The sequence below is a fragment of the Cryptotermes secundus genome, unplaced genomic scaffold (assembly GCF_002891405.2).
Source record: "Cryptotermes secundus unplaced genomic scaffold, Csec_1.0 scaffold719, whole genome shotgun sequence".
NCBI lineage: Eukaryota > Metazoa > Arthropoda > Insecta > Blattodea > Kalotermitidae > Cryptotermes > Cryptotermes secundus.
In genome coordinates this window covers 620,390-643,089 of record NW_019719368.1, presented here as the reverse complement: position 1 = coordinate 643,089, position 22,700 = coordinate 620,390, and the positions used below count along the sequence as shown (strand labels likewise).

The 22,700-nt window shown below is 45.4% G+C and overlaps 2 protein-coding genes across 4 annotated transcripts in view; one reads left to right on the top strand and one right to left on the bottom strand.

Moving 5' to 3' along the window:
* The window catches only part of LOC111865139 (protein N-terminal asparagine amidohydrolase), a 228,724-nt gene that overhangs the window by 19,574 nt on the left and 186,450 nt on the right, over nucleotides 1–22,700 (top strand). For 2 of the 3 annotated variants that reach the window (XM_023852947.1, XM_023852913.2), the window contains exon 2: nucleotides 19,316–19,417. The exons of the other annotated variant lie outside the window; for it this stretch is intronic. The gene's annotated coding sequence lies outside the window, so the exon portion shown is untranslated. The remainder of the gene's footprint in view (nucleotides 1–19,315; nucleotides 19,418–22,700) is intronic. 3 annotated transcript variants of the gene reach the window in all.
* Nucleotides 18,860–19,765, bottom strand: LOC111865171 (syntaxin-5). Its single transcript, XM_023852966.1, has one exon. The coding sequence runs from the start codon at nucleotides 19,763–19,765 to the stop codon at nucleotides 18,860–18,862; it is 906 nt and encodes a 301-aa protein (XP_023708734.1).

Here is a 22,700-nt window from a genome sequence, read left to right as displayed (position 1 = left end):
CCCCCTGTTCCTCCCCCGACCTTGCCCCGTGCGCCTTTTTTTTTTTTGTTTCCTCGAATGAAAAGAGACATGAAAGGAAAAAACGACGGAGGCGCTGTCAAGCATCTCAAAAGATTAATTTAGACAATGTCTTGAAAAATGGAATAAAAGACTAGACAAGTGTATTAGTGTAAGTGGAGAGTACTTTGAAGGGGATTGAAGGTTTGTGCTTAAAATTTGAATAAATAAGTTTAAAAAAATAAGTTCGGTTTCTTTTGGCAGAAATGAATTGCTTTCATATTACCGTATTAGCTAGAATATAAAGTGAGTTTTTTCAAATGTTTTTAATATGTGTATAATTAGAATGATCAAGTGAAGGATGATGAGGTGGGCAGGTCATGTAGCACGAGTGGGGAGACGAATGCGTATAGGATATTGGTGGAAAAACCAGAAAGAAAGAGACCACAGCGACGACCAAGGCGTAGGTGGGTGAACAATATTAGAATGATCTTAGAGAGATAGGATGAGATGGATTGGATAGATCTGGCTCAGGATAGGGACCAGTGGAGGGCTCTTGTGAACACGGTAATGAACCTTCGGGTTTCATAAAATGCTGGGAAATTCTTGAGTAGTTGCAGAATTGGCGGCTCCTCCAGAAGGGCTCAGCTCCATGAGTCAATGGACCAATAACTGCTCGTAGTGCATGGGGAAACCCACCCCCTCTAATAATAATAATAATAATAATAATAAGTAATTAAATGTTTGTTTGGGAAGAAGGGTTGCCTAATTTTCAGGTCCTTAAGAATAAGTAGAAAGAAGAAATGCACAGAATTATGCAATGTGTTGGAGAAAGAATGCAGACATTTTAAATATTTTTGTTCAGAGAAGGAATAGAACGAGGAGAAAACAAGTTAAACGACATGAAGCGCCTACTGAGAAAGGTTTTTCCCTTTTCCCCTCTTCGTCAGTTTTTCTGCGCTTCCACCAGAGCCCGTCTGTTGCTCGCATGTTGTCTATCCGGTATTCAAATGCGTTGCCACACATTTGAGGCGTGATTCTTTCCACAGTATGGACGATGCATGCCGTACGTAAAACTTTTTGACATTTCCGCTGTCATGTGAAAACCATTGTCTTCTGGCTCCGTTTATTTTCTCAATAAAAATATTTGTAAAATATAAATTTCTTTATTAAAATCCGTTACACCACTCAACAGCAAAACAGTTGATGTTAAACAGTATTTTGCTGCATGTTTCGGCTTCTTAGAAAGCCATAATCAGGAAAATACACAGTTAATATGTTCTTAAGCTATTGAATTGCGTACTATATAATGCAGTGCACTGTTGGATTTTAGACAATGTACCATGAAATACAATAAAAAGTAAAGATTTTAAACGAGATAAGTTATATAATTAGAATAGGTTATTGCAATCTTAATGTTATGTCATAGTGTTTTTGGAGACATATGACTACAGCTTGCTTGCTTGCTTGTATACACGTATGAAGTGGTTAAAATGCTTGGAGGCCTTTTTTTTTTAAATTCGCTTAGTGGGGGGTTGGAGTCCAACTTGGTCCAGTCGGCACGGCGGCCACTGATTGGCCTATTGTAGCCTGCCCCGGGTGGTTATGATGGGAGAATTTGGTGGAATTAAGATTGGCAGGGGAAACCGAAGTACTCGGAGAAAGCCCGCCCCAGCGCCACTTTGTCCACCACAAATTCCACTTGACCGGACCCGAGATCGAACCCGGACCGCCTCGGTGGGAAGCCTGCGACTAACCGCTTGAGCTATTGCACGGCCTTTGGAGGCCCATTGGTATGCGTGTAGTATTATCTAGTTTTGATATTATTTAACGGGTACCTCAATTTACATGTACTATGTCCGGTCTGGTAGGAAGGCGGATTGAAAACTACACAGCTATCCGTGTATCCGGTGAGATGCCTGCACACGACGCTTCGATGATTTCTCGTAGTGCGTTAAACTTCATCCTTCAAGGTTCCCCATAGGTAGAAGTCGAGAGATGTTAGGTCTGAAGACCGTGTTGGGTACTCGACCTGTCCATCGTCCAGGTAGAGTGTCATCCAAGTACGCCCCGACATCTCAATGGTTATGAGGTGGAGCACCATCTTGTTGTAGGTACAATCTCTCATCTCCAAACAGTTCTCGAATGGCAAGGAAAGTCGATGTCTGAAGCATATCGAGATACACCTGACCAGTTACGGTACATTTTTTGGACTCCCCAGTATATGTGACCCGGTTTTGTCCAAAAGAAAAACATTTTCTTTTTGTGATTTTGTCATTGAGTTAGTGTCAGAGAGTCGGAGTTACTTTGCGACTGGCGGTTTTCCGCCATTTAGTTCTCTTGGCGCGAAGTCCCTTGAGACTTAGGGCGTCCGCACACCAACTGCGTCAAGACAAGCATTAAGACATGAGACAAAAGACGCAGCCTTGCTTCATTCGTGATTCGTCAGCATCATGACTCAGACCGCTGTGTGGCGGTTTTCATAATCTCATTCGTTTCAACTATGCTCCTTTCTTTGTGTCATGTCGCAGACATCGTGTCTTGACGCATGCCGGTGTGCAGCCTACCATACGACCAGTAATTTTCTTTTCAACTGAACTCTTGCGGTTATAATCCATACGTAACATCCTCTCTGACGAGAGGGTGGGTCTATCGTTCACAATTGTTGCTGGTCCTCGCCAGCGCAGTTATTCTCGGGTCCGAGTTCCACGGGACTCATGACCACATTTTACTGTCTCAGATTCGAGACTCCGCCAACCTGGAGGGCCAGGGCCCAGTATTTATATCCCTCAGGAACAGCGTGGCCCAGCTATACCTGCAGGCACTGGGTTCCCTACCTTTGTCATTAAAAAGAGGGAGTCTCGTTATATTCAAGCTTATGCGTCGATCTTGTAGCATGAATCTGCTCTACTGTTTCGTCTGAATAATTCTGAGTTGCATTCGTATGCATTTTTAACAGTGGATCACTGGAATTCGGTAGCCTCTAGCAAGAATGACTGTTGCGTTAATGATTTCCGTGTCCTGTTCTCTGGCACGAGTATATTATTGTAATTTGTAGGCAAATATGTCTAGTTTCGTAATGGAAACCGAGATAGCTTAGTCGGTATAGCGACTAGGTTACGGGCCGGACGACTGAGGAGTGAAAGGTTCGGTTCCCGGTAAGGGCAAGAGATGTTTCTTTTCTGCATAGTCCAGACCAACAGTGGATCCCACCAAGTCTCCTGTATAGTTGGTAGCAGGTGCTCCTTCGCCGGAGGTAAAGCGGAAGGGTCTTGAAGCTGACCTCCCACTCCATCTAGTGCCGAGATTAAGAATAGTGGAGCTATATTTCAACTTCCCCATACGTCTTCATGGCGTGGTAATTGATTAAGCCCATGAATAATTTTACTTTTTTAACGTTAACCCGGTAGCGTAGTTGGCTGTGGGACTGTGCTCCAAGCCGGAAGGTCGCGCGTTCGATTGACCTAATCATTCCAGCAGCACTATGACCCTGGTGTCGACTCAGTGTCTAACAGAATCATCCTGGGGGTAAAGGGCGGGCGGTATGAAGGCTGACAAGCTCACTGCCATCTATGACCCGATTGTCTAGAAAATATGGGAGCCTCGACGTCTCAAAACCGTTTGGGCCCCCATAGCCTGTTACAGGTATAGTTTTTCCTTATCTTCTTAATCCTATAAGCCTAGTGGTTACTTTATATATCACCTGCTTTAACATACAGAAACTCTACCCACAGACTGTATTTGGGTTCCATATGGTTCTGACAATAAATAGCGACTGTTTCCATAAACAGCATTAACCGGTTGTACTTTGTAGCGGAAACGTAATGTGTTTCCTGTGAGGTACGGACTGGATTTTATATATTGTCACGTGTAGGAGTGTACGCGTGACGAAGTGACGGGTTGTAGTTCGGATGATTGGATTTATTGACAGCTTGGTTACACGCACTTGCTCAATTACACTCTAATGCAGCTTTGTCTCTGACTTACATACGCCAGATCTTCTAATCCACTGTTGCACGCACCATCGCACATATGAAGTCTTCTAAATCAGGCTTGGCATTCCTGGTTCCATTGCGCCTGCTTCCGCCGCTCTCAATGCCAAGCGTGATTTAGAAGACTTCATATGTGCCTGACGAGTACTCTCGTTATGTAGCTTCCGCACTGACCACACAGAAAACGCGTTTACCGATTGCCTAGCAACAGTCGCTGCAAGGACTCCTCTGTTGCGTGACGTTAGCCTAGCGACGAGGGGTGCTTACCGAGCGTTGTTACCCAGTGAACACTCGTTGCTACGGATATTCCTACACAACGGTCTCAGCAGTTTCCATTGTTTCATTGCTCAGCGATGGACGACATATAAGACGTTACAATATTATTGCGTGTAGCAGAAAGTAAGGCTATCCCTGTAACAACAGGTCGTGGAGGCCCGTAATGTTGAGAGACGTCGAGGATCACACATTTTCTAGACAATCGGCTCACAGATGGCGGTGAGATTGTCAGCCTTACGCGCATTTAAAGGTGATAATAATACCTGACAGGTAGAAACGTCGAGTCAGTACAGAGAGTTCGTCCTGAAGAAAGACATGGCATGACTGTGTACGGAGCTGGAATATGGGCGACATCAGATGAGGCCAGTTGTCGGGGTGGAAACCCATTCATTGTCGTGTGTTCCGGGCGTTACTGCCGTTTCAATTAGCAACACTCTCATCTGTATTCAAATGGCATCCACTTGCTGTACAGTCACTTACCGAAACGCAACAGGACCTTTTCAGATGTGCCTACTTTCTTGTGTACATCCGTGAAGTATGGTTTGAAAATGGATTATGTTGCGTTGAAGCGTCTTTTAAAACAAGCAGCCTTCAGCGCAACGCAGTAATGTAGTCGGATATTATTCCGTGACCCTTATAAGGAGGGTATGCACTGACTGGCAGGGCCGTCCAAATACTGAGGTGTTGCTCTGTAAAAGTGAACTAGCTTAATCGGTATAGAAGGGCTATGGGCAGGGACAGGGCAAGAGATTTTTCCTCTACACCACAGTGTCCAGACGGGCTCTGGGTGCCATTCAGCCTCCTATCCAATGGATACCAGGGGCTTTTCCCCTCGGGAAAAGCTGCCGAGGCGTCAAGTTGACTACTCAGCTCCATCCAGTACTGAAGTCAAGAATGGAGGTGTACCTCTGCCCCATCATACGTCTTCATGGAGTGATAATTAATTAAGCACAGGTACAACTTCGTATTTTTTGCCTTCACTGTATATATTTTCATCCAGTATCCCAGATACACATTTCTGCCTTTAAGTGATCAGGCGCATACGTATAATAAATATGATTTCGACCCATTCGGTTCGAAGGCATTGATTTAAGTGAAATATATCGAAGTGATGGATTCGGAACGAAGATATATCAGTCAGTATAGCTGGACGGTTGAGGAATCTTGGTTCGATTCTCGATAGGGGTAAAATAATTTTCTTTCTTCACAACGCTCAAATCGGTTCTGGGGCTTATCCAGCCCTTCTATTCAATGGGTACAGAGGAGTAAAGCGGCAGGTGCATGAAGCTGATGACTTACCTCCGTCTTGTTCCGATCTTAAGAATGGTGGGTGTTACTTTAGCATGCGGTCTAACGGAGCATTATTCGTAAAAAAACAACAATGAACAGTCGTGCTTTATATTTATTCATATGTACATATTGTGACGTATTGCGCTATGGAGGACATTCTTTCCCCCGTCAGCGGTGACGTAACAATATCGGGTGCTGTCGCTACTACGGTAACAGGCCAGTCAACAATCCGCCCCCTTCCGCGCGGTGACGTAGCGGTGGATGCTGCGGTTACTAGGCAGCAGTAAACAACTCTCGGCAGCGTTGCCCAACAACGCCTTTGTAAACACGACTAGGCGACAAGGAAGCGAGGCGTTTCCCGTTGTCCAGCTGAGGGATTATAAGACAACTACAGTGCCTAAGGAGTCAGTTAAAATGCAGCAGCCGCCGAAGACAGTTGAAATATAGCAGCAGTCGCGGAAAGAAGACCCGAATGCGTTGTTAGAAGATTTGATATGATATTTTGTGATACTGCCGATTGCAGTAATTGTGAGATTGTAAATTGTGTGATTGTAATAGTGAATATGCAATAACTTCGCTATATTCAATACGGCGTGAAGTTATTTGTCGCGCTATAGATCCAGCACGTGACAATATATTTAATTTTCTTAGAAGAAATAAATCTTGCAGCCCACGGTAATGTTCTCTAATCTAACCTAACCCTTAGAAGAAATAAATCTTGCAGCCCACGGTAATGTTCTCTAATCTAACCTAACCCTTAGAAGAAATAAATCTTGCAGCCCACGGTAATGTATCCTAACCTAACCCAACCCTTAGAAGAAATAAATCTTGCAGCCCACGGCAATGATCCCTAACCTAACCCAACCCTTAGAAGAAAAAAATGTTGCAGTCCACGGTAATGTTTCCTAAACTAACCTAACCATTAGAAGAAATAAATCTTGCAGCCCACGGTAATGTTCCTTAATCTAACCTAACCTAACCCTTAGAAGAAATAAATTTGCAGCCCACGGTAATGTGTTCCCTAATCTAACCTAACCTAACCCTTAGAAGAAATAAATCTTGCAGCCCACTGTTGCGCCGCAATTTTGAGACTAGAAGTCAAAATGCATTGCCTAAATGTATCGAGACTTGCGAAGAGTGTTTTACAGCAATCGAGCAAAGATGACAACACATGGACTAGGGAATTAGGTTAAGAATGTTGATGATCAGCATTTATGCCTAATCGCATAAGTAAGAAGCTCCGCTAACTGGGTCACTGGAGAATAATATTATTATCAAATACGCAGCGATGAGGTACCACGGGCCCACCCACAGCCAAAGGGTAGCCAATGGAAACCCTCCACCCCGAAATTGAGGACGACAGGAGGAGTTAACCTCCCTCTTTCGCCAACCGCAGAGTCAGCAAGTTAATGATATAAATTGCTGAATTCAGGAGACTTAGGATCTGATCAAAAACATAATATTCAGTTGTCAGCCGGAGGCTCTGTTCGAGATGGGTCTTACGAGTGGTGGAATCTAGCCTGCGTCTCTTATCGAAAGTAAGTCTTTTTACTCCTATAAGCCATGCTGTTAAACATTATTGTTGATAAAAGTGTTGTGGTAAAATGTTGAAAGCAAACTCCAGTGTGCCAGCGAGCCCTTAGGGTAGAATAAGAAAAATAATGTGGCAGGTAACAGGCAAGGGTTAGTGTGGTAGACATGGTTGTCGTAATAGTGTATTATGATTACTGGTAGTATGCGGAGCACGCATATTTGTTGCTCATAGTGGCGACCATGGATTTTGTGATAACTGTATGTAGGTTTTCAATATGCATAACATTAGGGGTAAAGTATCTTAAGGGTGAAGTATTATGATAGTGTAGAATTATGTAATGAATAGTAGGAAATGGAGACAGGAAAAAGTTTCACGTCGAACGATGAATAATTATTCATCGTTCGACGTTCATCGTTCTCTCTCTCTCTTTCGACTCCTGAAGCTATGCGATTATAATCGCATAGCTTCAGGAGTCGAAAGAGAGAGAGAGAGAGGCTGAAGGCCTACACCCCCGAAGGGGAGAACATGAGGAAGCTTAGCATGAAAGTAAAGACACTATGTAGTCCCGACTGAAAGTCTGCCTTGTTAATATTGTAAATATTGTAAATAAGAGTGTAAATAGACAGGGCAGTTAGAGTAGGATGCACCGGGAATGTGATTCACCCCTCCATAATCAACCTTTCCATGACGAATCCCGAGGATCCTACCAAAACGAAAGGCAGCAGCAGCCGAATGCAACGACAGTTAAGGGGAGGTACTAATGGACAGGGGTAGGCACCTGCCACGCAGGCAGCGCTTAGTAACCTTTATATCAACGCCCCGTTAAGACGTACTAAGTGGTAGCAGAAATTGCTACCTCCACCCACCCCCGTTACTAAGACATAATTGGCGACAGCGATGAGATATCCAATCCACCCCTGTCGTAGAGGATAATATATGGTGTGACAGACCATAGGTAGAGGCGGGTCGGACCTGACACGCCCGCTCTACGACAATAATAAGAGGTGACAGTGATGAAAGGGCCAGCCAACAGAGAACGCTCGACCACCGCGCTACCCGGCCCTTAGTAATTTCATCACCCCAGTTAAGATATATTAAGATGGTGACAGCTTTACGTGACGAAGGAAGTCCTGAACCAGAAGAATCATAGCTGAGGGTAAGCTAGGATTATTGTGTTAACTCCTTGCAGCGTAAGCTGTGGTGGCAAGGAGGGGTTCCTCCACGCCCCCTATCACCACGGCGTAATACTCACGGTAATGTGTTCCCTAACCTAACCTAACCTAACCTAACCCTTAGAAGAAATAAATCTTACAGCCCACGGCAATGTTCCCTGATCTAACCTAACCCTTAGAAGAAATAAATCTTGCAGCCCACGGTTATGTGTTCCCTAATCTAACCTAATCCAACCCTTAGAAGAAATAAATCTTGCAGCCCACGGTAATGTGTTCCCTAACCTAAGCTAACCTCTTACCTGCGGTCTGTCTGGACATTTACACCATAGCATGCGGTTTACCAGGAAATATACTGCAAACACATTATCGTGGACTGCAAGATTTATTTCTTCTAAGGGTTAGGTTAGATAACGGAACACATTACTGTGGGTTGCAAGATTTATTTCAACTAAGCGTTAGGTTAGGTTAGGTTAGGGAACATTACCATGGGCTACAAGATTTATTTCTTCTAAGGGTTAGGTTAGATAACGGAACACATTACTGTGGGTTGCAAGATTTATTTCAACTAAGCGTTAGGTTAGGTTAGGTTAGGGAACATTACCATGGGCTACAAGATTTATTTCTTCTAAGGGTTAGGTTAGATAACGGAACACATTACTGTGGGTTGCAAGATTTATTTCAACTAAGCGTTAGGTTAGGTTAGGTTAGGGAACATTACCATGGGCTACAAGATTTATTTCTTCTAAGGGTTAGGTTAGATTAGGGAACATTACCGTGGGCTGCAGGGTTTATTTCTTCTAAGGGTTAGGTTAGATAACGGAACACATTACTGTGGGTTGCAAGATTTATTTCAACTAAGCGTTAGGTTAGGTTAGGTTAGGTAAAAGGCGCTCGGCGCGTAAGGCTGACAACCTTACCGCCATCTATGAGCCGATTGTCTGTGAAATGTGTAAACCTCAACATCTCACAACCCTATGGGCCTCCGTGGCCTGTTAGAGGGATAGGTTTACTTTTACTTTTTTTCTTGTGGGGCCGGGATAGCTCAGTTGGTATAGTGAATAGGCGTGTCCTGGATGAAGGAGGAATTACTCTTCCATTCTCTGCATGTGAAGGAGGTTTTCTTTACTCTACAGCGTCCACATCGCTTCTGGGGCCCACTGAGTCTGCTGCATAATGGCTGTCGGGAACTTTGCACGGGGTAAAGCGGCCGGGTAGTGAAGCTGATCACTCACCTCCATCTACGGCTAGTATTAAGAATGGCACATCTGTATGTCCAGCCTCACGAACGTCTTCATGGCGGAGTGCTTCAGGATAATGTTTTACTTACCTCATGCGTTCCTCTTATGCCTTTACGGTGTCGAGGTTGTTGTTCTTTTTGACTATTTTACAGACTGTAGGGCTCCTTGGACGAGCCATCAGCTCCTCGCAAGGCCTCTGCCTAAACGCAGGACAACACAAGCACAGAATAAACGCATACACACACCAAACATCCATGTCTTGTGTGGGATTCGAACCCACGATCCCGGCTTCCGAGCGAGCGAAGACAGCACATGCCTGAGACTGCTCGGCTACCGTGACCGGCTAATGTTTTAATGTTACATATTTAAGAAGAAGCCGGTGAATTTGATGCTGACAGAACAACGAAATGGCGGTATTTTAATTTTGTGACGCGTTACCTTACGTCCATCACCGCGACAACCGCTACAATCGGAACGGAGACGACAACGAATACGTGGAAATTGTGGAGTTCCCGTAGCAACGAATTGTCGTTGAGCAACAACGGATGAGACGAAACGCGCTACCGCTGTAATCTATAGGGAGCATTCCGGAAGCAACGGATTGCCGAACACGTGAGATCGAACCTTGGCTACGGGTGTCCTCTATTGAGTCCGCGTGCGCCTTATATAAAGGGCCTGGCCTCTAACATAAGTTGAGTATTAAGGAATTGAGACAGAAACCAAGTGATACTACAACTGATGATAATTGTAAAGAGAGTAAGAGTGAGTATCCAATAAAGATTCGCTAAATCCGAGACCCACGTGAAGTTATTTGTCGCGTGACATACCCAACACGTGACAATATTTTCTATATGGACTAATGTTCTCACTTACAAGAGTAGATATATCTACATGTATTTCAGTAGTTGCACTTAATTTATTCCTGAACTGAAGAGTTTTATCATCTGGGATATAATGCCTTATAATCTCTATCGCAGAAGATACAACTTTACATAAAACGCTGCTCTGAGAATCTCAAATCCTTCCATCCGCAATATGGCGCTGGGATCGACTCAACCTCTAACAGAAATGAGTATCAGGAATCTTCCTGTGGGTAAAGGGCGGCCGGCGCGTAAGGCTGACAACCTCATCGCTATCTGTGAGCCGACTGTCTAGAAAATGTGGGAACCTCGACGGCCTGTTACAGGGATAGCTATACCTTTTTAGTTAATTGACTTTTGGGCCCCCTTGTGTAGAAGAACTAAGTCCGACTCGTGTTTATTTACGATTTCGAAGCTTGGACTGTACGCAAACGAGATGAAGACAAAATCACGGTAGTAAGAATGAAACACATGAAGAGAAGAGCGAAAATGAATTTAGACACGTTGAATTTGTCTTGACAACGCTATGAAGGCGTGTCGTTGGGGGGGGGGGAAGTGCAGGCATAGCTTCATGCATTCTTCACCTCGCCAGTATTGAAGGTACTGGTTAGCTTCATGCTCCAGCCGCTTTACCTCCTAGGAAATGGTCCTCTATTCACATTACGAGTAGATACGCTGGTCGGGACCCAGAGCCGATCTGGACGATGTAGAGAACAGGAGAAAAAAAAATCGTTTGTCCCAACCGGGAATCGAATTAAAAACAGAGTTCCTCAGTTGTCCTTCTCAGGAATCCTATTCAAATTTGCTTTTATCAATTAAACTAGCTGTACCCGGCCACGCGTTGCTGTGGCTCAGTCTAACGAAATATTTCAATTCAAAGCAGATCAATCGACACAGCTCAGTCCCACCGCCAATTGCACTGAAAAATAAGGAAAACGGTTAAGAAAACAAAATGAAAAACAACGAAAAATAAACTATACTCACGAAATGAACGCTATGGTAAACGACACAGCCCAATTCCAACGCAATGTCACACGAAATAATTAAATCAAAATGAAAATAAATCGAAACTGTTTACATTCGGCGGTAGCTATCCCGAGACTGACTCCTTCGGCGGTTACTTCCAGACTCTCTTCTGTATCCCTCGGCATCTGCCCCGAGACTGACTGCTTCCTCATGTCAAGTCAAGTCAAGTCAAGTCAAGTTTCAGTTACAACTGACGGTCAGTCAGTCTGTATGTCTTGGTGTCGAGCCCCAGCTGGGGCTCATGACCAGATATTTCTTTTTTGAATGAAAGTTACTGTCCTGTCCATTGGGGGGCGCCCTCTCTGACGAGAGGTCGGGTCTGTCATTTGTTAGTCAGTCTGCAGTTAACAGTCCATTGTCTGTATTTACACATATACAATTTGATATATATATATATATATATATATATATATATATATATTTTTTTTTTTTATAACAATATGTACAAGGCCTCTGTCAGTCCAGGCTCAGTACAGCAGATTATGCCCCATTACTAGTATTCGCCACTACGGCAGTTTAGTCACTTGAACGGTCGTATGCCTGACCGCCGCCAAGTTTAAGCCTCTTATACTTTCTATGTCGGGCTTCGCCTTGACCAATATTACGAACATTCTCATTATCATGATTTTGTATGACTTCTGCTTGTTGCCTGCATAATTTTGTTATAAAGTCATATACGTATGGGATTTTGAATGCCATGTGCAGTTCGCGGATCGGTGTGCGCCTTGGAAAATTGCCAATGGTGCGGAGAACCTTGTTTTGCAGGCGCTGCAATTTCACTAGATGGGTGTCTGCCGCAAACTCCCAGGCGGGACTAGCATAAGTCATTACGGATCTAATGAGAGCTTTGTGGAGGGTCAGTTTAATGTTAGCGCTCAGTCGCTCAGTTTTGAATAGGGAATATACTCTGATGAATGTTCTGAAGGCCTTGGCTTCGATCATTTCTATGTGTAATCTCCATGTCACTCTTTTATCGAAGATTACACCTAGATATTTTGCGCTATTTACAAATGGAATATTTCTTCCATTTAGAGTAAGACAAGACTCAGGCGGTCGACGACTACGAGAGAAGTAGATCCCCTGAGTCTTGTCCTCATTAATTTTTATATTCCAGCGCTCACACCAGGTCTCCATTGAGTTGAGACCGCGCTGGAGTTTTCTAACAATAAAACCCTCTTTGCGATCTGTCGCATATAGACAGGTGTCATCCGCAAAGAGGGCCAGGTGAACTCCTTGAGTTTGGGGGGCATCATTTATGTACAAATTAAAAAGAGTAGGGGAAAGGACAGAACCTTGTGGCACCCCTGCTTGCATTTCCCTTGGCGTTGACATTTCGCCTTCTACCGAGACCCTGAATTTACGATTAGAAAGGAAAGACCCAATAAGTTTGGTTAAGTTGTGTGAAAATTCCAATTTTGATAACTTATACAGCAAGCCTGAGTGCCATGTGGTATCAAAGGCTTTTTCGATGTCCAAGAACACTGCAGCCGTAGACATTTTATTGTTGAAGTTAAGGGTCACGTGGTCCGCCAGCCTCATACATTGCAGAGTCGTGCTGTGACGTGCACGAAAACCAAACTGGCTTGCGTTGAGCAGGCCTCTGTCCTCAATGTGTTTCTTGAGGAATTTCAAAATTACTTTTTCGAATAGTTTTCCTGTCGTGGACAGGAGGCTGATTGGACGTAAATTTTGAGGAAATTTCGGGTCTTTACCGGGTTTTGGTAAAGCTATTATTTTTGCTTCCTTCCAAGTATTTGGAAAATGCGAGAGCCGAAAGCAATGATTGAATAAATGCGTTAGGTGAACCAATGGTCGTCTTGGAAGGTGCCTGAGGCATTCATTTGGGATGCCGTCAATTCCACAGGCCTTTTTTAATTTCAGGGATTTTATTAATTTCTGAACGTCACATGGTCTGATCTTTTGAGGGGGGCTGTCGTCAACGGTGTCTAGCAGAGCTTGAGCTCTAGCCTCCACCCGCCGTTCATGGTTTTCGCTGCACAGGTCATGTGGCGTGAACTGAATTTCTAAATAGTTAGCAATTTCGTTGGCTTTTTCTGAAGGATGAAATTTAAGACCAGAAGAACCATGAATAGCAGTTGGTGCCCTTGGTCCGTCTCTCTGAAGGAGGGACTTCGCAATGGGCCATATAGCCTGAGGTGTGACTTCAGCGTTACCTAATTTTGTTTCCCACCGTTCAAGTGCCTTTTTTCGGGTCATTCGCCTGATTGCTTTGGTGACCCAATTGACTGCCGTTTTACATGCTGGATCCCTGGTTTCTTGCCATAATTTTCTTTGCCTCTGCTTATACTTTATCAAACGATCTAGGCCAGGTAGATCGTTGTTTATGTCCGAAAGTGTAACTTTACTTGTCGACAACCTATATGCCGAAGCAATAGAGGCTGCAAATTCGCGTGCCGCTTTATCGGCTTCTACCCCAGACTTAATTTCTAGTTGAGGTGATATTAACTCAGAGGCGAGACTTTGAAACCGCTCCCAATCTGTAATTTTCTCAATAGGTTCCGAAAGATTCCTAATCTTAACGTGATCCAGTATGTGGAATGCTATTGGTAGGTGATCTGAATCCAAAATATCAGAGACGATGACATCTGACACTCTGATATTTTGGTGAACCACAATGTCCAACACGTCACCATTACCCGCAGGGGAATAGTGAGTGGGGCACTGTGGCGCTGAAATTTCGAAGTCACTCCTATTAAATAAATCAATGAGTTTCAAGCCTGAGGGGTTTGAGACTCTGCTATTCCAGAATGGGTTCTTAGAATTCAGATCACCTGCCAAGATTGACTTACGTCTAAAGCTTAAGAGCTCAGTGATGTCAGCATCACTCCAGGCTCTGCCTGGAGATTTATAAACAGCTGCAAGTAGTACTTGGCTGTTACCAATTGGTATGCAGACCCCTGTCGCTTCTACTGAAACAAGGGGTGGCAGGTCTACATGGTTGTGGGGAATGCCTTTTCTAACTGCAACGGCAGTTCCGCCTTTTCTGCCCGATTGGCGGTCGGTTCTGTAAAAGTGGTAATTTGGAATAAAGAACCTCTCATGAGGTTTCAGATGTGTCTCTGAAAACAGGGCCACATCTACGTGTAAGTCTTGCAGCTGTTTACTGAGCTCATAGCGCTGCCTCCCAATGCCATTCGCATTAAATGCTATGACTTTGAGGGGCCTATGAACTCTAGTGGCCATCTTGCTTCATGAGTTTGAGTACAATTTTAGTGATGGCCAATACTTTTTCATCTTCCGTTACTGCACCACTGACCTCTGTCATAATTTGCTGCACTATAGTCACTACTCTCAACATATTGTCGAGAGATGGATTGCTGGCGTGAGGAGCCTGGATTGACTGACCTGTTTCTTTCTGCAGTGCAGGGGCCGGTGCGGTCTGCCTCCTTGTTGTGGGTGGAGCCACTGGGACCCGGCTTTCCTGGGGGCGCTGCTGCTGTTCTGCTGTAGCGCCTCTGAGTGCCGCCGCGAAGGAGACACCTGGTGTGACCGTGGTTGACGAGAACACCCTCCCGGCGGTAGTTGTGGGCGTTCTCCGAGCCTTCCTTTTCTGTTGCTCCTCCCTGGCATGTTTGCAACCCCGATAATTGGCGGGATGTGGCTTTTCTCCCTCTGCCAATCGGCAGTTGCAACATACCGGGGTGGACGCAGAGTTCCCCTTTTCTGGGCACTCCTTGTGCAGGTGGCCACCTCCGCACCACAAACAACGTGGGGGTTGTTTGCAGTTCGCCCAGACGTGGCCGAACTGCTGGCAGTTGTGACACTGGGTGAGCCCATTCTGCCCTCTGTACGCCTCTACCCTGATGGCAATGTGGCAGAGGTTGGTCAGCCGGAAGATCTCCTGAGATTTGTCCGACCGGGAAAGGGTGATGAGGAAGAGGGGGAGGTTCCGGACTGTCCTCTCCTCCGAAGGCGACCCACGGGTCGACGTCATTTGCTTGACGCTCACGACGTCAAACCCAAGGGTCGTTAGACCTTCGGAGATGTCCTCCGCAGGGGTGTTGGGAGGGAGGTGGCGGATAACCGCTTTGATCGGCTTCTCAGCCTTGGGGAAGAAGGTAAAGTGCGGGAGTTTACTGGCCTCCAGGAACTTTCTGGTCAGAAGGAAGTCAGCCATCTCCTTCATGACGATTCTGGTTCCGCTCCTGGTGTTGCGGAACTCAAAATCGCCCGAGACTATCCCTTTGATTTTCCTCTGCAATTGTATCAGGTTTGTTGCAGAGGTGAGTACAATGGGAGGCGGCCTACCTGACTTGTTTGCCGATGGCTGCCCCTCTCCTGGCTTGTCGGATGTCTCCTCCGCGACGTCCATTGCCGATGTCCTTAGTGGCGCATAGAAGTTTTTAGTCGTCACTTCAGCCTGGGACTTTACTCTAGGGTCTCTCGGGCTTGGTGACGGCTTGAGTTTTTTGGTCTGTTCTTCCGAGGGATTTCGCTTACGCCTCCTTTGCTCGCGAAATTCCTCGATAGATTCAGATGGTTCGGGCAGTAGCGACTCTCGCAATTCCCTATGGGTGGTAGCATAGAGACGGAGCAGGCCTGTGAGCAGGGCCTTGCCGTCGAGGTGCCTACAGAGAACCGACCTCTCGTCCTCAGACTTACTTAATAGCTGGGTCCATACCGCGCCGTTTCCGTTAATGGAGGGCGAGGCATGAATCAGCCGCCCTATTGTTCGTAAGCCCTGGCCAAGGAGGTCAATGTCCTCTTCGCAGCCCGGGTTGTTACTTTTCAGGCTTTCGTGATTCCTCTCGTAGGAAGCCACGATAGCCCTCCAGCGCTCTTCACAGAGTGTAGGCTCCGTCATTTCGCCTGCTATAGACGGGACGGCCCCACCACCGATACGCCAGCCACAGACTCCTTTGATGGTCGCAGACAATCTCAAGTCGAGTCAAGTCAAGTCAAGTCAAGTCAAGTCTCTCACAGCAACCAACTGCACACACACGATCCAATTTGTTGAATCCACAACTCCAATAGCCCCTGTCGCAGACACTCACGTCGCAGACCTAGGACTCGCCGAATCTCACACTAATCAGCATGAACCCGATTCAGACGAACACAAGATTATGGTCACCTGGGACCGCTCAACTCCTTCCGTAGAAGTCACCCGAACCAATCTCACTCCTTACTCAAAACAGACAATCTCTCACAAGGTGAAGACCTAACCGGATGCCCTCCACCGGATCAACCATCCAACTCACACCTTTTCCGGATCACTCATCCTATTCCTGACTGCTTCTTGTCCAAGCTGGACTATTTATACCTCGGCGGATGCTATACAATGAGCCATCTGTTGTCTGTCACCGGTGAAACGCTGCCAGAGTCGAATCCAAAACTCTAAGTGCAAACTCAGGATCTGTGCTGTGATTTCACTCGGAATCTCTTGTGATACTTGTGACCTCGTGATACTCGAGACACTCGTGATACTGAACAGTCGCCGGAGCTACACTCTCTTATACATATAGCCAGCGGTCGGACGCGATAAGGAATACCTTATCGAAGAGTTAGTTTCATCTGTTGCTTAGGAAATGCTAGCGCAAAACACCTTGTAGAAGTGTTTGGTTTCATCCGTTGTTACGCAACGGAACCTCTAATCCTCTCATATCCGGGGAAACGCGTTTGTTGTTTCGGCAATTCCTATGCAACGGCCCACTGTTATTGCGTTTCCATGGAAGTATACTTTCCGGTTTCATCCGTTGTTACGCAACGGAACCTCTTATACTATGCAACTCCTGGATTCCGAACATGTGACATGTTTTTACCTGTTTTACCTGTCACAGGTGTGACATCTATATAATAGGCATATAAAAAACGCGCGTATTCGAATGCAACGTTGTGCAAAATTTCGAGGCAATCGGTGAAGAAATTTCGGAGATTTTCGTTCAGAGACAAACGGACATTTACATTTTTATTTATATGATGATAAAGGTGTTTGGGGAGTTAAACGTTTAAATTATTAAAAATAAGCAAGTTAATTAATATTTTACCGTGGATTCTTGAGAGTTACAATTCGAAGTAGTTTTGAATTTAGAAACTTCGCAAACAATGAACATTTTATTGAAATCTGACTTGTGACTTGCGACGACCTTCCGCAGGTGCCCTCGTAGCGCTCCACCATGCCGTCCGACTGCGGGTGCAGGGGTGCGGTGCGTATCTTGCTCACTCCCAGGAGTTCCAAAACTTGTAGTATATGAGACTCGAAGTTACGGCCTTGGTCACTGTGCACCTCCCGAGGTATGCAGAAGCGGCAGAAGATGTTTGTGACCAGAGCTTCTGCTACTGTCGACGCCTCCTGATAAGGAATTGCTAGCACTTCCGACCACTTGGTAAAATAATCCATAGCGATCAGGAAGTATCGGTTTTCTTGGTCGCTTCGCGGTAAGGGCTGTACTACATGGATTGCTATTCTTTCGAAAGGAGCCCCGACATTATACTTGTGCAGTTGGCCCCGTTTCATAGTCCGCGATCCGCGATTGGCTCCACAGGTGTCGCACTATCGGCACCTTTTCTCAATATCGGCTCTCGCTTGGGGCAAGTAGAATCTTTGCCGAACCTTATTCAGGTGACCTCCTAACGGTCCACCGCGTAGTTCGGTCAGCACATCCTTTACTCTGCTCCGAGGAATAACTATTTGGGCTGTAGTCTCACAGCGAGCGATTTCCACTGAGCCCAGTAGTTTTTGTACGTGGGGCTGCGGTCGGCGATGTCTTTCCATTCCGGTCGTTGCCCGGTTTCTACCTCCTGAAGAATGATCCCTATATCTGGGTCATTTAATTGCTTCGTTCTCAGAAGAGCTTTTGTCTTGAGCCTTGGTTCCTTATTCCATTGTTGCATTCCGGGCCCCACCCGGCGTCTCTTCTCGTACATTCGTTCTTTCTAGGTTCTTGGTACAAGATTGTCGCTGCCGTTTCCTTGCGCTGTGCCACTCCTTCACGGCGCGCCATCGCTCTGTAGCTGACGGCCAATTTCTTCCGGGACCCACCACTGCCCTGGCTGACCGCGGCGCCTTACGGCTAGATGCAGGCCACAGCGCCGCTTCTTCAGTGTTCCAAAAGTTTCCGCCACGACATCTTCCTTAGTGACCACATCATGCACCGCTACGGATTCTATTTCCTCTGGATTTGCCTCCGTCTTTCCGAGACGGGCATCTATTTTTCTGTCACTGGGAGTCCATCCTAGCCATCGTCCTCTCGTGATGGTTTCCATTTTGGCCAGTATGTTTTCCTGCATGTCCTCCGTCCAGGCTTGGTGGATATCCATCCGGGAGATAAGAGTACTTCGAAGGACGTGAAACTTCTTGTTATTGGCGTGATTGTCGTCTATCTTGGTTTCCAGCCTTTCCGGCATTTCTTCTTTCAGGCGTTTTTGGCCGGCTCTCATTTCCTCTCTCGTGGCGTCCATTTTATCTCTGTTTTGCAAGTTATTGCTCAGTTCCTAGGCTGATGCAAGAGAAAGACTATGCCAGAAATAGAACAAAGAAAAGGAAGGAAGATATGAGAACACCAAATATCTTGATCATGAGCCAACTGCTGGAGGTAATGTTTTTAAAATATTTGAGAATTTCAGTATGAGCTCCTTCAGCGTTCAGTTGTACATCTTGAACATTTCTATCAATTATCTCCACCGTTTCTCCTTGCTCCTTCACAATATATGCTAGTTGTTTGAATATTCCGCCCAGTTCAACTATTGTTGATTCAATGTTCTGCATTGTCTCAGCACGACTCTGAAGGTCATCGATCATTGCCTGCTTTTCAGTAACTTGTAGTAGTGGACCATGTGCCTCCATGTTAATACTTACTTCATCAGCGAGCAACACAGAACCCTTTTGATGACCCGCGAGGGCTGGCGGAGGGAATGATGAGGAGACAGGTCCCGGAAAGAGCTGATTGCTGCGGTTCTTCTGCTGTTTCAGGTTCTCGGTTCGAACTGCAAGAGCCTGTTGGAATTCTGTAGACATGGATGCAAGCTTGGACTGCAAAGCGAGAACAACACTCGATGAATGCGACAGAAGTTGGTGAGCATTCTGTTGAGATTGTCTCTGATTCCGTGCTAGTTCTTGAAGTTTTGCAATCTGCTGGTTTAGGCTATTTAAATCACACCTTATGATGCGTGTCAGTTCCTGTATTTCTGCTGACCGGTCATTGAAAAGTGATTTTCTTTTTGCCACTAAAGTGAGATCTTCGAGTTTTATATATGTACTGCCCATATTCTTCCCTATAGTTCTTGCAGTCGTCATAAATTCTGTATGACTCGCAGTATATTTAGGTTTCCTGGGATATATTACAGCCATTGTCCTATTGGCATGACGTTCTGAGAAACGGATGAAACGAAAAAATTCCGTGGTCCTGTCTCGTGATGTCATTGTGCTTACTGATGTTTTCACTTTGTACAGATCTTATGGTCTCTGTATTGTATCGCGGGTCTGGATTGACAATCGATTTATTGGATAACTACCGGTCTTAACTACAAAGAAATATAACACTCCAAATTATTACTGGAACAGTAACACATAAAGTAAAGTCTTCAACACTTCAATTCTAATCTTCGTTTATAACCTTTCTGAATGGCCTCCATTATTGACGAAACGTGTTTAGTGTTCGTTGCCTAGCAATAGACGCCTGATAATGTTGTAACTCAATAAGCTGAAGGTTGTTTACGGGTCCGTTGCCTGGCAATGGAAAGCCCTTTGCCTATTGTGGCCAAGAATTTTTCTTTGCGTGAACGTGTTTATCTAGCTGTTCCCTAGCAGCGGATATATGTGTTACAATACTGTCGCGTGTTTGCTGTGTAGCGCGACAAATAACTTCACTCCGGTCTTGGATTTAGCGAATATGTGTATTACACACTCGCTCTGTACACGCAAGTACAATTATTGTTACTTATAACATCTTCACGTTTACAGTTCTTCTGTATTTCAACGCTACTTTCAACTCTGTATGAACACTGTCCTGTGTTTCAACTGTACTCGACGACTCCTAGAATTGAACTGTCTTCGGCGGCTGCATTCAATCCTTTATATAAGCTGGTTTCGAACTCAATAGAGAACACCGTTCTTAATAGTTCGGTTTCATCCGCTGTTGCGCAATGAACCCTCTGTTGTCTGGGAAACGCGTTTGTTGTTTGCGCTGTTCCTACACAACGGCCCACTGTTACTGCATTTTTACGCAACCAACAAACGTTGTTACGGATATTCCTACGCAACCGTCTGTTGGTATTCCATTTGTCGCTGTGGGAACAACAGTTTCCACTGTTTTCTTTGCTCAACGATGGACGGCATATAACACGTCACAGTATATTCCCAGCTGCCCTCTTTATCTGGGGTGCGTCTCCTCTATCCGCAACCTGAGGACGCGCTGTAGCTTGGTGGCAAGGGGCCAGCTTAACGTGAACACACGGTGTTAATAAAAACAACGTTTCAGACACGATTTTGTCTCCGTCTTCACGTGAAACCTACTCGGTTGACCGCTCGGCTACCGTGACCGGCCACTCAAACCGAAATACCTTTCCTATAAGATAGATGGAATCTTTGCAGAACACAATCACAATATTTTACGACTCCCTCCGTATCACCCAGAACTCAACACAATTGAATTAATATGGGCCACCGTAAGAAATTGGGTTGCTCAAATAATACCACATTTAAGATGGATCATGTCATTAAACTGCCAGACCAAAAATTGGCTTCCATAACTGCAGAAGAATGGCAACGTAGGTGCCAACATGTAAGGAACATTGAGCAACAATTAATGGCACGGGAAGGCCTTTTGGACGCAGGACGGGAGTTCGTCTTGCATGTTGGCGGTGATGATGATGACAGTTCTGATGATAGCTCCGATTCATCTGGTGATGGCGAGGAAGGACAGGCATATGGAGATTATATCTATGCGGACATTGCCGGTGTTGCCCCGTTAGAATAGACCCGTTTATTATGTAGATAAACTCTTCATGTATATGACAGTGAAAATTTTATAATAGTGTATAGTGCATAATAGTCTGCCATTCGGCACTTAAAACTTAACATCGGATATGTGAACATCATCGAGACTAAACCGCCATCACTATGCAACACAATGAGGTAAGAAGTTATTTCCTTTTGAGAACGCCTGTACTGCATTCCCCGCATGCTGGAGCTCTCCCCGCCACTACCAATACTTCTCCTGTCACTTCTGAATACTACTACTGTACCCATTGGATAGGAGGTTGGGTGGACCCCAGACCCGGTCTGGACGACCTGGAAAAGGGGTTATAGCTCCACCAGTCTTTACCTCGGCATTACGTGGAGGTGAGTGGTCAGCTTCGCGTCTCGGCCGCTGTACTTCCGGTTCAAATTGGAGAGGAGGCTGGGTGGGATGTGGACGCTGCCCTTGCCGGAAATCGAATCCCGGCCGTCCGGTCCCTAGTCCGTCGCTAACTTTGTAATGTGAAAGGAGAGAACGTCCTGAAACTCTGTTCTGAATGTGACTGTACAGAAGTGAGAGTAGAGGGGGCAGGATTGCAGTTGTAGCTGTACATCTCTCGGCTGAAGCGTTCCTTCTCCTTTGCCCACCCCTACAGTATTTGAATACGTTAATGATGAGCCTGCGCAGTATCGTAACTCTATTATTTGTTTGTCTCTCTATATATATGCTAATATCTCTATATCTAGCGTTCGTAGGCCGCGGAACGTAAGAATAATGTTACAGAGTTTAAATTTATGTGCACGACAAAACACGGCAGATATTTCGTGAAGCATTTGCTGTAAAACCATACCTTCGCTATGAAAGTGGAGGGGAAAGTTCCGCATGTTTTCTACGTGTACTGTTATTTCTGTCCTGTAACTGTGCAGATGTGGAAATAATGACAGCTTGCAGTCAGAACTTATTTTCATGCGAATGAAATGAAATCTTTGATCTTGTCTGATTTATTATTTTCTCTTTTGGGTTTGAGATTCACGCGGCGCTGAATGGAGAGTGAGACCGCATGGGCTATGACGCCGTGTAGGAGGAAGTCCGACGTTTCGGACGAACCTGACGCACTTGTTTTCTTTAGTGATGAGGCACATTTTCACCTATCCGGATATGTCAACAAGCAGAATATGTGCTATTGGAGTGGTAACAATTCCAGAGAGCTCCATGAGAGGCCACTTCACTGTGATAAGGTGACAGTATGTTGTGCGTTGTCGAGAGTTGGAGTTAGTGGCCCTTATTTTTTTGAAGAAGACAATCATGCAGTTACTGTCAATTCACAGCGGTATGTGGACATGATTAAAAACTTTTTCGAACCAGCTCTTGAAGAATTGCATCTTGGGAATGTCTGGC

Bases quoted from the DNA above. Each gene is read 5' to 3' on its own strand.
- LOC111865171 (XM_023852966.1), bottom strand. From the start codon at position 19,765: ATGACATCACGAGACAGGACCACGGAATTTTTTCGTTTCATCCGTTTC.